The following is a 15,118-nucleotide window of genomic DNA, read 5'->3' on the forward strand; positions in this document are numbered from 1 at the left end:
TGTAAAAATTATCATGTATTAAGCATTCTGGGTTATTTTTTGATCTTGTAAGAGAGGTGCCTTAAATTACTCAGCTTCAGATAAAGTCCGTCATGTGCATGCCCAGCTGTCTCTCTCTCCCTCTCTCTCATGAATCCATTCCACCTAAACAATCAGTGACAAGTCTGTCATGGGAGATCTTGCACTACTGGACTATGTGTCACAGTCTGATCCCAATTTTACTGTGATGCACTAAAGACAACTTAAAAATGACATATGAAAAAGAACATTACACTTGCTACCAGTGCTGCCATCTGATGCTGTAACTCACAGAATTTAATCCTGGAATTTATGCACAACATACATACACATCTAAATACATACAGAGTTTACATAAAAATATATATTCAGCTTCACTGCAATATGTATATCTTTGTCACTGAAGAAAGGCTTGAAGTTGAACAAAAAATAATCAGCACATTAAAAAAAGGTCAATATATTTACCTGTTAAAATGGATAGTGGGAGACCAGACAGAAAAATTCAAATAATCCAAATTTATGCAAAATACTGAGTTGTCCAGTCTATAATCCAACTTTCATAGACTCATCAATCCTATTTCAGTTTTCTTTGATAAGCTGGTCCAAATTTTCCAATTAGACATCATGTCATGTATATGCTACTGTGCTTGGCAATTATTATTTTTATAAACAGCCTGTTTCAGCAATGGGAACTGCCATCATTTTTATATAGGTAAAAATTGCAGCATAATTAATTTCTTCTGTATTGACTAAATATGTGGATTTTAAATTCTCCCTAATTAGGCTTGAACTTTCCATAATATTTCAACGGCAGAATGGCTATGATCTTTTGAGTATTTTTCATGAAAGAAAATTATAATCTGAACATAGACTTAGTAATGTTGCATTAGTGGACTATTTTTTTTTAACATTTAAAAAAGGGGTACCACTAGAGCAAAATGCACTGAACACTGAAACTATGGCATATACAATGTATACATATGTATTTTTTAAAGAAACAATTCATTATTATTAAATTTGGCCTAATAATCTATTCCATACAAATATGGAACTTCCTTCTTCTCCTTTCTGAGGCAGGTAGGATTCAAGATTTCTTTTTGAGAGAGCTGATGGGTGGGAAGATACGTACTTTTGAAACATACTTATAAGGTGGGTTTTTTGTTTGTTTGTTTCCTGAAACCTGCCAGCATCCATCTTGCATTGTTTTTTGTCCCTAGTGCACTGAAAAAATTGAAACTGTGTTGCCTTTAAAAATTAGGTAATTTTCTATATGGAAACAAGACGCAAACGAACAGCAGTAAGAAAGCAAAACACAAACAGAAATGTTCTTTGTTTCTCAGAATATTCTAATGATGATAATATCAATTGGTTTTCTTTTAAATTACGAATTTCTTCATCTTCAGTTGTGCAATTTAAGTGCATCTTGGTGTTTCAAGAAAGGCATTTCTAATACTAATTGTTTAGCACATGAAGCTATAGAGCATTATAAGCAAATTCAGGGGAAGCATTGCAGATAATTCAACTTGTAAATATCAATTTTAGAAGAAAATAAATCTGACTATGAGGCATGTCTGTTCAAATGGTTAGAATTCACATTCTAAAAACCATGTTATATTGGTGAGTATCTCTATTATAGGAAACAGAAAACGAGAAAATGCATTAACCTAAGCAACTCTTCTGGCTTCTACTAGCACGTCATTTCCTAAAACCGGTACGATTTTGGATTTTGGCTTATATGTACAAATATCACAAATGTTTGCTCTAACATTTTACTTGAATTATACATTATAAATTACCATAGCAAATATTCTACTGTTGCCTATTTGACAGTGGCACAATTCATAGGTATTTACACTATCATTCTATTTTCATTTTGCTATATTTATCTTGTCTGCAATATACATGAGAAATTGATAGAAAATTACCAGCTTCCATCATTATCCTTTTTTCTTAAAAAAAACCCCAACAAAAACCAAAAAACCCAAACAACAAATAAATAAAACAGATGGGTCTCCTCTGTTCATGTGTCTGATCTGTGGAATTCTCTCTCTTAAATGTATTTCGTTTGGCTAAAGATGACTCCCCACGGTATGAGACACAATTCAATATCATTTAATTTGCAGAAGAAGTATTCTGTGGAGATTGGATTATGTGCTGTGAGCAAAAAAAGGGCATTACTAAATTAAGCATGAAAACCAAACTGCTAATCTGATCTCATCTAGCTGTGCAGAATTGAAATATTTCGGTACCTACTAAAGAGTTTGTTTTGAATGACCTTTGAAAATAAATAGTTTTTCTCGATTTAATCTATAGGGCATTTTGTGATAAAGCACATATTTCTATCGTGTTACAAATTATATTTATCCATGGTAGGATTACAAAGACAATGCTTTCTACTAATTATAATTCATCCCAAAAGCCTTCCAGTGAGCGACAGAAATAGATAAAGGAAAAGAAACTATTGTTTGCTTTAAGGATGTTTAAGGAAAACTGCAGGAGAACATTTTCATCTGGTTTTAAAATTATTTTGATTGCATTGAGCATAAAAAAGTTGGATTTCTTACAAAGGATTGGCCTGAAAAGAAAGGCTAGAAGACTGGTGCAGATCTGTCTTAGTAGAAAGAAGTAGTCAGAGCAAATAACTTCTCTCCCCAGAGCATTTCAAGTTAGAGAAGTGTCCTAAATACGCTTTTCAGCCCACATTCTGAAATGCTGATGGATTATACATGCAAGGCAAAGCAAGAAGTCATTGGGGAGTGAAGAACCTTCAATATGCATGATACAGTGATCACACAAAACAACATGCTGTACTTCGAATGGAGACTCAAAGGCCAAAAGAGAAGAAAACCACAGCCAGCATTATGAACAGAATGCCAAAAATTCTGACTCAGGTCTTGAAACCCAGCTGAGCAACTGGCAGGTTTTCAACATCTGGGATGCGAGATTGCAGCAGATGGGAAGCCGGAGAGAATTAAAAGTAAAACCAGAGAAAGGCTGTATTTTTGAAAGAGAAGATAGAACTGTGTATTTATACAGACACAGAACAGAATTACACCTCAGAGATGAAAGGTACTACTTGAACTGGTGCTGAAAGAACATAGGGAGCCCAAAACGGGTCTCATGCCTTGTATTTCTTTCTACAACTACACTTAATCAAAGTCTGGATTTATGCAGTTATCTCTTGGAGATATCCAGGAGAATCTAAGACACATTAAGAAGCATTACAAGAGAAAATCATAGCAATCAAGCATAAACAAGGGAGTTTGGGGAACAGCAAGAATCAGATGTAGCAAGGCATATATTATGGTAGTTGTACCATCAGATATAGAAGAACAGGGCTGGCAAAGTTTACCTCGGGAGGGAAAATAATATAACAGCAAGGAAACAAATGAGCTCGAAAGCACAGAGCATCTGTTTCAGGCAGCTGAAAGGAGACAGGCTGGGGGAGGCAATTGTTTGCTGCCAGTATCCTGCCACAACAGTTTGGCAGGCTGACGGAATAGATTTTCTTTCTTTGAACATCACCAGTTTTCAGATAAAGTGATAAAACTTTACTTAGTACCAAAGACTGACATGTGTGATGTCTTTTTTATCTAAATAGTTTTTACTGAAGTGTTTTCAACCAGAAAGAATATTTCTCAGGTGGAAGGATATTTCTTGGGCGGAAGGAGGCCCTGACCAATAAGGAAATGAATTTTCTTTCAATAGACAGTAAAAACAATCATTCTAAAAAAAAAGTAAGATTTACTTGAGATGGTGAAAAAACAATTTATCGCAATAGGGATTACATTCCTGTTCACTGACACCTAAAATCAATGTGCATACAAACTGAAAGAAGGTTCTCGGCAGAGGGGGAAAAAACCCCATCCTCTCCCACAAACACTCATAACCATGAATTTTAAAAGCATGCAATAAATTTTGACAAGATGAAAGAGGGGCTCTAAAAACTCTGAAGCGAGGACAAGTTTCAACTCAACTCAGCAACAACAGTCAGTTAGGATGCACCTACCTGCGTAAGTGATCAGGCTGATTTTACCCCAGACTCTCTGCAAGGAGGTAAGTCAGGAAAGATTTGTAACTCATCACAAAACTGTTTTGTGCCAAATAGGATTAATGATTTTTCCTCTGTGTAAACGAAGTAAGTTTGCAACCTATCTTCACTAGAGTTTTTAAGTATGACAATTATTAAGACTTTGAATAAAATGCATTACATCATTAGTGATCTAAATAAGGTTTTACATTAAGTACAGGGAGTGAAACTGCACACAAAATAAAATGGAAAAAATGGCTGACATTGTTTCCTTACATTTGTTCAATGTTTTGTTATTCAGAACTTCACAGGCTGGCATCTACTACTATAAAGGAAACACATTTTGATTTGCAAGGATCAAAGGAAAAGTACTGAGCTTGGAAATTTTTTTTTTTTGGTTGCTTTTTAAAAGCCCTTTCAAGTTGGGAAAAATTCATGCATTGTCACCTCAGAGCACAATGTGATATAGGCAGCTGCTTCAAGCTGGCTACGGTGTGCAAAGTTCACTGTCATGACCGGCTGACTGCTCAACTGTCAGGGAAAAATTAACAAATACAAAAAGGGGAACATGTGGCAGTGTTAGAAACACACTTTTCAATAAAGCATACTGTGAACTATAGACTATTGCACATTTCAACATGACACAAGAAAAAAAGGAGGTTCAAAAGAGAATACACTTTGTAACATAGAAATATACAGACTAGCTTGTGCACAGAAATCAAAACATGGTTACAAGACACCACTGCAGTCAAACCTGTCTTATAGTCTGCTTATGATCTTAGTGACCTTAAGAAACTGGTCCAAACTGATTATCAGCAATACTTTTTTCTGTTACTTTTTTTAAAAAAATATTTTGAGACCACATTTTTGATACACATATATATATTCTGTGGTCAAAACAGACAGACTTAACTTTAGCGATACTAAATAAAAGTGCAAAAACGTTCAAAAATAAAACAAAATAAAAAAATATGGAAGCATAAGCTAAAAATTTTCTGCATAGCTGAAATCTATTTAGCGCGAGTCCTTGGTAAGGGTTGCTGACAGGAGGAGAAAGCAGGTTTTTTTAAATGTCTTCTGCATGTTTGTTTCAAATAATGCAAAAAAAAGGTCATTTGTTGGCTTTTAAGTATTTCACAGACAGTTCACTCCTGCGTCCTTAGATACCATTGTGGTGGCGGTGCCTCCTTCCGCAAGGTACACAGCAGTGCTGGATTTGGAGTGGACTGCCCGGTCACTGCCATTATTGTTGACCTCGCAGTGCAGCGGCTCGGTGGAGATGACCCACGTTGAAGGACGCCACCGCTTAAGTGAGTATGGAGTTTTCACACGTTTCTTGATCTTTTCTCCTGAGCCCGATTTGCCATCCTGTGAGGAGTCACCTACTGAAGACAACAACAACAACAAAAAACCAAACAAAAAACAAAAACAGAGTAGAAAATAGTATTACAAGAAAGGCAAGATTAGAGTGGAGAGTATAGGGTTGTTACTCATGCGAAACAGAACAGAAGAACAAAATCTTATCTTACAACACAAAAGCAACTGTGTGGCAGAGGCATGACAGGTATATCAACTACAGTAGCTACCACTAAAACAAGGGGTCAGATTCTGTTCTCTGGCAGAAATTACTTCAGTGAAGTAATTTGTGTTACCTTGAATGCACATTGGCACCAAACAGCAGAATCAGCATTTGACATTTGAGGGGCTTTTGCAATCATAGTATCTTATATTACCTGTAATGGGAGGTACAAAAAAATGTCGCTACTACAGGATGGCAAAGGCTAAACTTTTAATAGTATAATTAAATCATAAATACCCTAATCCTGCTTCACCTGGCAAAGCATTTAATCTGAAGGCAAAATGGTCTATTCTCTGTTAAGATCCTAAGGCAGGATTTGGGATGTTGGGTTGCAAAACTGGCAAAACCTGCAAAACCAACTTTAATCATGATAAAATTTCAGCCATAGAAATCTGATCGTTACAAAAAAAAAATTAACTTTATATAACCTTCAAGCACTTTCTTTTAACTTAACCTTCAATTAAAGTTACTGCAATAATCTTTTTTCTTTACCTCAATAAGTTTTCAACGCAAGTTAACATGTTAAGACAAAAATTAACGTTTCCTACTTAAAAGGAAGGCTTAAACATTCCACTGCTGAATATCCAACTACGTATCTTGAAAGATCTGTTCTGGTTTGTTTCTAAACTTTTTCTTTCCAAACATGCCTGGCACTCCAGATTATTTCAGTTAGTATCACAGTGTCTGCCTAAATATAGTCAGAGATTTGCAAGCACCTTTCAAAGACTACAGTGCATTCTGGAAATATATTCTCTTAAAAATGCACCCTATGAGGCCTTTCCAACAGCTCCAACAGGCCCAAGGTCAAACTCAGAGGATGTACCTAGTTTAACTACAACTACGTGACTACATTCTTACTGTAAAAAGAAGAGCCCTGTTGTAACCTCTTAGATCTTTGGCCATAAAACTCTTAAGGCAGTTATTCTGAAGGAATCTATTAAAATCAATTCCTTCTCTAACTACTTTGATTAATTTTTAATATGTAGATGGTAAACTGACGAAGGATTGCTATTAACTGTTGGAGCTCAGACAGCAAAGTAGAGAATGCCTAAGCCCCGTCCAGGCTGGGCTAATACAGTAAAATCAGTTGCTTTAAAAGTAATGAAGCATATAAGTAGTTATTATAATAAATTATTTTAATCAATGCATCTTAGAGCCAGCTACTCTTAAAAGAATGAGGAAAAATAAGGAAAAGCAGGTATAATGTACCGCTGAAGGAAGAAATAGGAAGTTTTTTCAATTTGCTTTGCAGCAGCAAAGCTAGGTGCCTTGCAAGGAATAATGAAAGTTAGAAATTACTCCCTTCCAAGAGTCAGAGTAGACAGGCTATAAAGGGGCAGATTTATTCCATGTGTGTGGAAGGAAGATAGTGACCTAACGTGTGCTGGAGTTGACGGAGACAGGACTTTATCGAGAAGATTGAAATTGCACTGATGGAAGTTAAATTTATATGGGATTTAGTAAGTATGCTTTGAGGAGGGACAGGAGAGACAGAAGGATTTTCTATTCAAGCAGATATATGTAGTTATTAAGTAAAAAAGTGTCAGGCAAGCTGTTCAAGTCCTGCAGGCACTTACACTGCATACTACTGCTATCCAAACTATTTGTGGCTGATAGATCCAGTGAATTAGGCCTCTGTGCTCTTCTAGTCTGGGTCGGCCCAGAATTTCTCACTACATTCTGGATACTGACTGTAGCTGCATCTTGCACTGGACATGGATTACTGTTGTTGTTATTGGCATTCGTTCGCCCGTTATCCAGTGGTCGCTCTCTCCTGTCTACTAGGCGGTCCAGAACACCTTCATCATGGCCAACCTGTTGCTCCCGCCTCAACAAGGGTTCGTGCTCATCAGGGCTTGAATTAATATTTAGCCGACTATCCTCTCCACTGAACTGGTTCTGAAGCATTTCCTGGGCCCTTTGCGCTACCGAACTGGTTGTCTGGCCAGATGGCACTGTGCCATTGGCGTATTGGGTTGTGCCAGCATGAGAGTTTATGCTGTGGCTTCTCCCAGCCACTCCATTCATGGTAACTGTCACGACATGGGGTTCTGCAGCATTGATAGTGTTCATCTTGGCAACGCCTGTTTCCACTTGCTTCAAGTTTGATTTGTGCTTGCCAACAAATTTTAACCGTGGCTCCTTTGTTGAATTTTTGGTGTTTAGGGGGAGGCTAGTAGGCCTCTTCGGAAGGTTCTGTTGCTTGGGTAGAGGATAAACCTGAGCAGATGGGACATCCGGAATCAAACATGCTTGACCATTGCCAGCTTGTGTGAAGTCCTGTTGTCCTGTCACCTCTACTGCAAGTTTTATCAGCGGATAAAGCAAGCTGGAACTAGTGCTGCTGAGTGGGTCTGGCCCGCTAAACTGCTTAAGTGAATGTTCCATCAGATTCTCATCAGAGCTTTCTTTCAGGTTCTTATCCACTTCTTTTGGATCCAACTTATTTGTCTCTAAGTCCTCCTCTGTTAGCTGCAGGCAAACAGGGGTAGGCCCACCTGGCTGCATGACATTTGTAGTGTGTAAGTTTGTTTCATCCGAATAAGGCATTTCGGATATGGTGGTCATGCCAGTGCTAGGAGTGAGGCCAGTTGTATTGGTGGTGGTAGTATTGGTGGACAAACTGGTGACACTTGTCTCAGGACTAGGGATGCGAGCTTGAGCTTGTTGCCGCTCATAGTTAATGGAGTTTCTATTCTTTTCCCCTGAAGTCAACGGTGTAGTGGACATTGAATGTTCAGAAGAAATGTTCTTCACTATGCTGTCAGTGTGGTGGATTGAATCTTCAATGTAGGAAGAGGAAGAGTAATCTGGATATGGCCTTATCTTTGATACACGCCTATGATGCGACAGATTCCTTTAAGAAAAAATAAGTGATATTAACATCACATATGTAAAAATCACCTTGTATTATAAAGTCGCTGCTTTAAGAGAGCTGAATGTCTTTCTGTTTCTTTTCATGCATAAACTAAGGACAGATACAGTACAAACTGAGATCCTTCAGTAACTTCCTTGAAAAATCCTGGGTAGCAGAAAATTGGCTTTACTAGGATAGCAATTTTGTCATGGATGTTATTTATACAACTAAGTTGGATAACAGTAATTCTCTTTTATTTGTCCAATATGCTGTTTGTCCAGTTCACTGCTAAGGTACTGCTCTAGCTGCAGAGAAGTGACGCTGAAGGAGGGCAACAAGAACTCAACACACAAGATGGAGAAAGTGATGCTGGGAAAAGTCACTAGGTCCTAAACCATGAAACATCTATTATTTTAACAATTTAGGTGTTCTACGATTTGAACATATTTTTTTTTCATCACAGTAAACACTGTCACGTACAGCAACATTACTCTTCTCTCAAATCCAGATCTCTAGTGTATACTATTAAGCACTACTGTCAATTCTGCAAATTCTCACTCCCCTTGGACCATATGTAAGCAGAGAATGCACAGCATCTCTCTTGCTGGGGTCAGAATAACAACGACTTAAAGGATGGCCCTGCGGTTTTCTAACTGAAAAGCTACAGGCTTCAGACTTGGTCATTTCCTGAATTCATATTGCCTGCAAATTCAGTTTTTAGAAGAACATTTTAAATAGAAGTCTTATGCATCATTTAGGAATAGTCCTTAAAGACAATTCTTCATCACTTCATATCTTTGTAAGCCTGTTTGGAGAGTTTGCCTAAGTTCAGTGTAAAAGGCTCCTCTGTGAGAAGTACAGTTGTTTACATAAAAGGTGCCTGAATTCTGGGGACACATAAGAGATCTTAAGAACACAAGCAATCAGGATCATGTCATACAGTACCCATATGCAGACTAGCTCATGTAACACACTCCCACTTCATGAGTGCAGAAACGTTAAGCCAGCAGCGTGCTCTAGTTTCCTTCCTGGAGTGAGCTGAAGCATTACATTGGGCATTTGCTGCTGACTAAAACCAAATGTTTTTCTTCTTACCGCTCATTTTGCATGGCAGTTGACATAGGGTTGACCGTTGGACTAACTGATTTATTCCTCTCCCAAATCATCATGAGTTCTGCCATCCTCTCCTCAGCACACTGTGCTGTTAGTCGAGCTTCAGCATCTTGATCCCAGCAGTCTTCAATTGTTTCTTTAAGTGACCTCACAGCCTGCCAGGAGACAAACCAACCAAACCACTTTATCTTAAATTATTTACTCTTTTTATTGTGCTTCTAATTTACTTTTTAATGACAGCATTCTGTATGCATGAAAATAGTCACAAGCTGGTGAGAAAGAGAAACAGAAGATACACAGTTTGGTTCAAAGCTAGTTCACCCTAAAAACAGCAATATGCAGGACTAACATTATCATACCTCACACACACACAACTAGGAAGACACTTATTTCGGAAAAGCTACATTCGCTATTGTCCATACAACCTTCAGCCAGTCCTCGCTGATGTATGCATGCTCAGCTCACTCTCTCTGCCTTATGAAAGCTGCGTACTAAGGATTGGTGCTATTCTGGAAATGCTGTCTTTGTTATCCTCACGATTCAGCTACTGGTCCCTGCCTTGCCTCCCAGCATGTATGCAAATAACACAGCCTTGCTCATTTCATCATGCTTTTCCTCCTCTGTTCACTACTGTAACATCCAAATGCCTCATAAATATCAATGAATTTGTCTGCGCTATGTGAGGAGATTATTGCTGCCCTGGTTTTACAGATGGCGAAAGAGAAACAGACACACGTTGCTGGGATCACGCTGTGGGGCGAATGGTGCAGTCAGAATTCAAGCTCAAGACCTCCGAAACGTGCTGCCATATGGTCAGAGACTTGGAGGGGAGACAACTGAAATTACGAGCAGTGAACGCTTCTGCTTCCACTGCAGCCGGAGTACAAAAACCAGGCAGACATTTATTGGCCCCTGCTGCCAATCTGTGGCCCCTGGATAGGAAATGGTTTGCCAGAACATCTCACATTACAGCCCAGCTTTAACCTCTCCAGCACCAATGATTGTGCATAGTCCCAGCTGGGCACTAAGGCATTCAGTGGGCCCCGCTGACTGCCTCTGTGCCAGAACAGCCTTGTTCGCTTCTGGCAGCGAAAGCCAAGACAGGCTCTGCATGCTAGCCAAGAGCTCCTCGCCCACAGAGCGGGCTCCTGGCATCGCTTGCATCTGGCAAGTCACGGCTGCTTAGTGATGCAGCTATGGCTGCACAGGTGGGGATGAGCTCCCACACAAGCAGATCTTTTATCTCCCTTCCCACAGTAGATCGAAGAGGGACTAAGCAACTACACCCCTCTCAGCTGAGGGACATGAGTCTAAAAGCACCCTCAGGGACAATGACAGGATCCATTTTATCTCCCAGAATAAAAAGCCTTCATTTAGCTGTTCAGACTTGATTTAGTCACAATTTAGACATATCTCTAAGTCAGTGGGCACCCTAATCTCCTGGCTTGCCCCTTTGTAAGACTCTCCCTTACAGCTTTCACCAGCAGTAAAATTTACCCAGTGTTTAATTTCATATTGTCTCTCTTCTAGCAGATTCTTCCCTTTCAGTGTTTTAAGGATCACAGGGATGACTGTATAGATAATTAACAAAACTGGAGTTCTAGAGCTTCACATTTACCGCAGTAATGTATTTTCTATTAATTTCAGGTTCAAAGAGATATATAGTAAAATGCACTATTTAGAAGTTCTAGCACTCATAAAAAAGATAGAAGGGACAGGAAATCTGCATTATTCTATTGTTGTAGTAATATCCTTCAGTCCCAACCTCTGAAGTCAAGCTTGGGCCCTGCTTTGGCTTTGGCAAATGAAACAAGAATGCTGCTAACATCCCAACTCAGTTTACAGCTCTTGAATTATTTTACGCACATCATCTGCTCAGATTGTTGATTCGTACGGTGAAAAAAAAATACTACTAATCAAGGTCTGTATCATAATATATATATTCAAGAAGCAGACTGAGACTGCATAAGTAATCATAAATTTAGGATTCCACATCTTTTAAGTGCCTTAATTATGTGACCTAAAAATTAAAACATTGCTTTTTATTTGTATTTCTCAAATGAAAAGGGCAAATATATTTTTCTAATAGATGAATTTGCATGAAAGTGTTACAACCCAACATGTCAGCATAGCTTTAAAGAACAGGCAGAAGTCTTTTATCCCATGCATTAGATACAGGAGGTTAGGACCTGGGTCCAGGGTAAGGTTATCTGGAGCTTAGTTTTCTACACTATCTCCCCTGAAGTACTCATTCAGATGTTTTGAGTGGTGTAGGTTGTTTGATACCCATGACAGAACTACAGATTGTTTATTTATTCTTCTTTTCTCTTAAAGCAATGGTGTAGATCCATCCTTAGAGCTAGACTTATCACCATCATCATCATTATTTTGAATTTTTACAAAAAAATTAGTGACGACACAAAGAATGTGTTAGGCAGTTTAAATATGGGGATCATTACTAGTTCAGTGTCTAATAATGCTGGAATCTATCAGCTTGTTAGAACATAATTAACATTTAAAACAGTAGCCTGCAAAACAAAATAAACCTTCTTGAACTGTTTTAGTTATAACTGTCTTCAAAAACAGCTGTCAAGCTTAGTTCTTCCAACACTGCATTTGCCAACATGGCTATAGTTAAAACAGTTGCTGCTTGATTTGCAATATAATTTAGGTGTGGATCCCCCCCGCCAAGACTGGCTGGCCAAAACTGTGTAATAAAAGAACCTCACTATGAAGCTCTCATCTCAGTTACAACATGTTTTACAACAGTGTTAATACTGGAGGCTATGCTCCTCTCTGAAAATGCTTTCATACATATTTACAAGTACCAGCATAGATGAGGCCTTAGGCTCCCCATTATCTGCACAGTAGCTACATACTTATCAACTAGCAAAGTCTCTGAAGATTGAAGGGCATCATTTCAGTAAGGGAATATCTAAAAGTATCTTTTAAAGTAAGAGTCAAATATGTCATTTTCATATTTGCAATCAAGCTATTTTAGCTTAAACAAGTTACCATATATCAGGTGGAACTCAGTAACTGCTCGCATTTCACTTTGCTTGTAATAAAAGACAAACAAACGCCCCTAAGCTAAGGGGATTCGCATTACCTCACCTCTGCTGCAGATGAAAGCAAGCACACAGACTCTTACCAGAGTTCAGCTGACTTGCCGTAACTTGTTGGCCTGCAGCAGCAACCAAGGCTCTAAGCCATAGCTATACTAACTCAAAACAACAAACATTACTGTGTTTATAGTCTTGAAAATAAAAATTGCAGATCAAATGAACCCATATAAAATTTCTAATGCAGTTATAATGAAATGATTGCTAGAAGCTGTAGCCTCTGCAAATTCTGAGGACTATACAACTTTAGTTTTGGAAGAGTGTTACTTACATTTTTGCCAACTATTTTAGGGTGTTATTAGTTTATAAGGTGACAAAAGGCAGAAAATGCCTTTACGTTTCTCAACAAGCATACAGAGAACATATGGGCACTTCAGGCATAACACTACAGATACTGTCCAACAATTAATATAACAACTTATCTTCTGTGTTGTCATACTTCAGCATCCAATAATAATCACAGTATTTTTCCTTAAAAGAAATCTAGCTTTCATGTCCATGTATTTTTAAAAACTGAATTCAATTTTTAAGAAGGCCAGACAGAAGCAGCTCCCAATCCTTAAACACTAACAAAAATTCTAAAAAAGAACGTATTCAAAATTTGCTTTAAGAAGGGAGTACACCCTATAGCTGGTTAAATGATTGTTTCTTTGAAAATATTCTATCTCACCAGGCTGTTCTCCTTCCACGCTTCTGGGAATTTTGGTCTTTGCTTCTCTCTAGACACCAAGACTTGCATATCTTCAAAAGTGGGGTGGTTTCCGACTTCTGTCTGGAAAGCCATCTGATACTCTGGCACAGATTCCCCTGTTAGCAAAAGAAAGAAAGAAAAAAAAAATAATCACAGATTAAAAAGCAGAGCAAGGGCTTTCAGGTGATGAAAGGTACTATCAAAGTTGCCGTCTATCGAGACGTTCTCCACTTTCCCCCAAAGTCTAACCTCGCAAAAAAAGCTGAATTAACTGCAAATGCATTAAGTTTTGTTCAGCAGCCTCTCAAAGGATAGCATCTTCAAACTTTGCTGGTTGAGTGGCACATTCAGAACACCTCAGAGCCTGAGGATGACACCTAATTTCTGTGAAATGTTGCTGACTGAATACATTCATGTACTTCATTTGGGAGGGAGCCCAGCAAGATTACAAATCTCTGCACATGAAGTGCAGATCTTTGACTACAGTGAGAATGCTGCATGTCAGATTAACTCTATATGCTGTATCTTGGGAAGAAGATAGTGGTTGCGACACAATCTCACATGTTAAATTTTAAAAGCCTACTTCCTCTTGTTTTATGTTACAGGTATGGAGGATTTCCTCGAATTTTCCATGTCACTAGCATAAATAAAAGTACAACTGACTAAAGGCTACATTAAGTCACAGCACTTTCCCATCCATCCATGAGGGAAGTCTGAAAGATACTTCAGGCACTTTTATCAGTTCTAAGAACTGAAAGTATTACCTTTGCCATCAGACCAGCTGTCAATGTTTGTAAACTAATAATAATAATCATCATCATCATCATCATCATAATCACATTCATAGTAATACTGCTCAAATTGCACTTACCATGAGGCCTGCCAACTGCTTAAACAGGTAATTTAGAGTCTTTCAGCATGAACCATGCTTCACAATCAAACAGACTGTATTGACAACAATCATCTCCAACACTAGATGGCACCGACTTAATAGCAAAAACAATTGAGAAAATTATGTCCCTTCTTCACTTTAAAAAAGCTACGGGTAGGGAGTACCTTTGGTTGCCAGTACCACTTATTACTACTTATGTTTTTTTCCAGTTCTTTTAGTTACCTGGGAAGAGGTCTGTACATCTCATAAATATCTCCCAGTAGATAAGACCTAGCGCATACATATCTACTTGTTTCAAAGCAGATTCACAGTCCCTCAAGTTCACTGCTCCTTCAAGCACTTCTGGGGCCATATAGCGGATCGTACCGACCTGGAAAAACATAAAATCAAAGCTTTGAATCGGGAAGCATAATAAATTGCATTTGGAAATTGGAGATTTATTTTTTTTAATACCCTACTTTGATATTTTCTACAGTTAAGGAAAACACAGTTCTCTTCTAATCAATGGCCTCAGCTTCTAGACACCTATCAGGAGCCTAGTCATAATAAAACCTTTCCGCTACTCTGTCACTTTTTTGTACATACCAACACAAAATAATTTTATCCCTTACTCAATGTTCTCATAAGCAATATGATAGAGCAGAAGTGTTTCTTTTTCCAGGAATTACTCTGTTAAACACCAAGGTATATACCATAATGGAGGAGGAGGATGCTGAACAAGGAACTTGTTCTCTTTATGCCTGGACTGCTAGCAGGGCTCCACCCTACATCTTCCATGGTCAAAGGTTATTAACAGCCTATCTTGGAAGATAGCTA

At 38.3% G+C, this 15,118-nt stretch overlaps 1 protein-coding gene across 1 annotated transcript in view; it reads right to left on the reverse strand.

Moving 5' to 3' along the window:
• Positions 1 to 4,933: 4,933 nt before the first annotated feature.
• Positions 4,934 to 15,118, reverse strand: part of BMPR2 (bone morphogenetic protein receptor type 2) — a 100,706-nt gene continuing 90,521 nt past the window's right edge. The window contains exons 9-13 of the mRNA XM_082001353.1: positions 14,525 to 14,672; positions 13,390 to 13,526; positions 9,580 to 9,752; positions 7,205 to 8,484; positions 4,934 to 5,433 (exon numbers count right to left, since the gene is read on the reverse strand). Coding sequence (XP_081857479.1) covers positions 5,183 to 5,433; positions 7,205 to 8,484; positions 9,580 to 9,752; positions 13,390 to 13,526; positions 14,525 to 14,672 — 1,989 coding nt within the window. The 3' untranslated portion in view covers positions 4,934 to 5,182. The remainder of the gene's footprint in view (positions 5,434 to 7,204; positions 8,485 to 9,579; positions 9,753 to 13,389; positions 13,527 to 14,524; positions 14,673 to 15,118) is intronic.

The sequence above is a fragment of the Phaethon aethereus genome (assembly GCF_964289735.1).
Source record: "Phaethon aethereus genome assembly, chromosome: 6".
Taxonomy (NCBI): Eukaryota; Metazoa; Chordata; class Aves; order Phaethontiformes; family Phaethontidae; genus Phaethon; species Phaethon aethereus.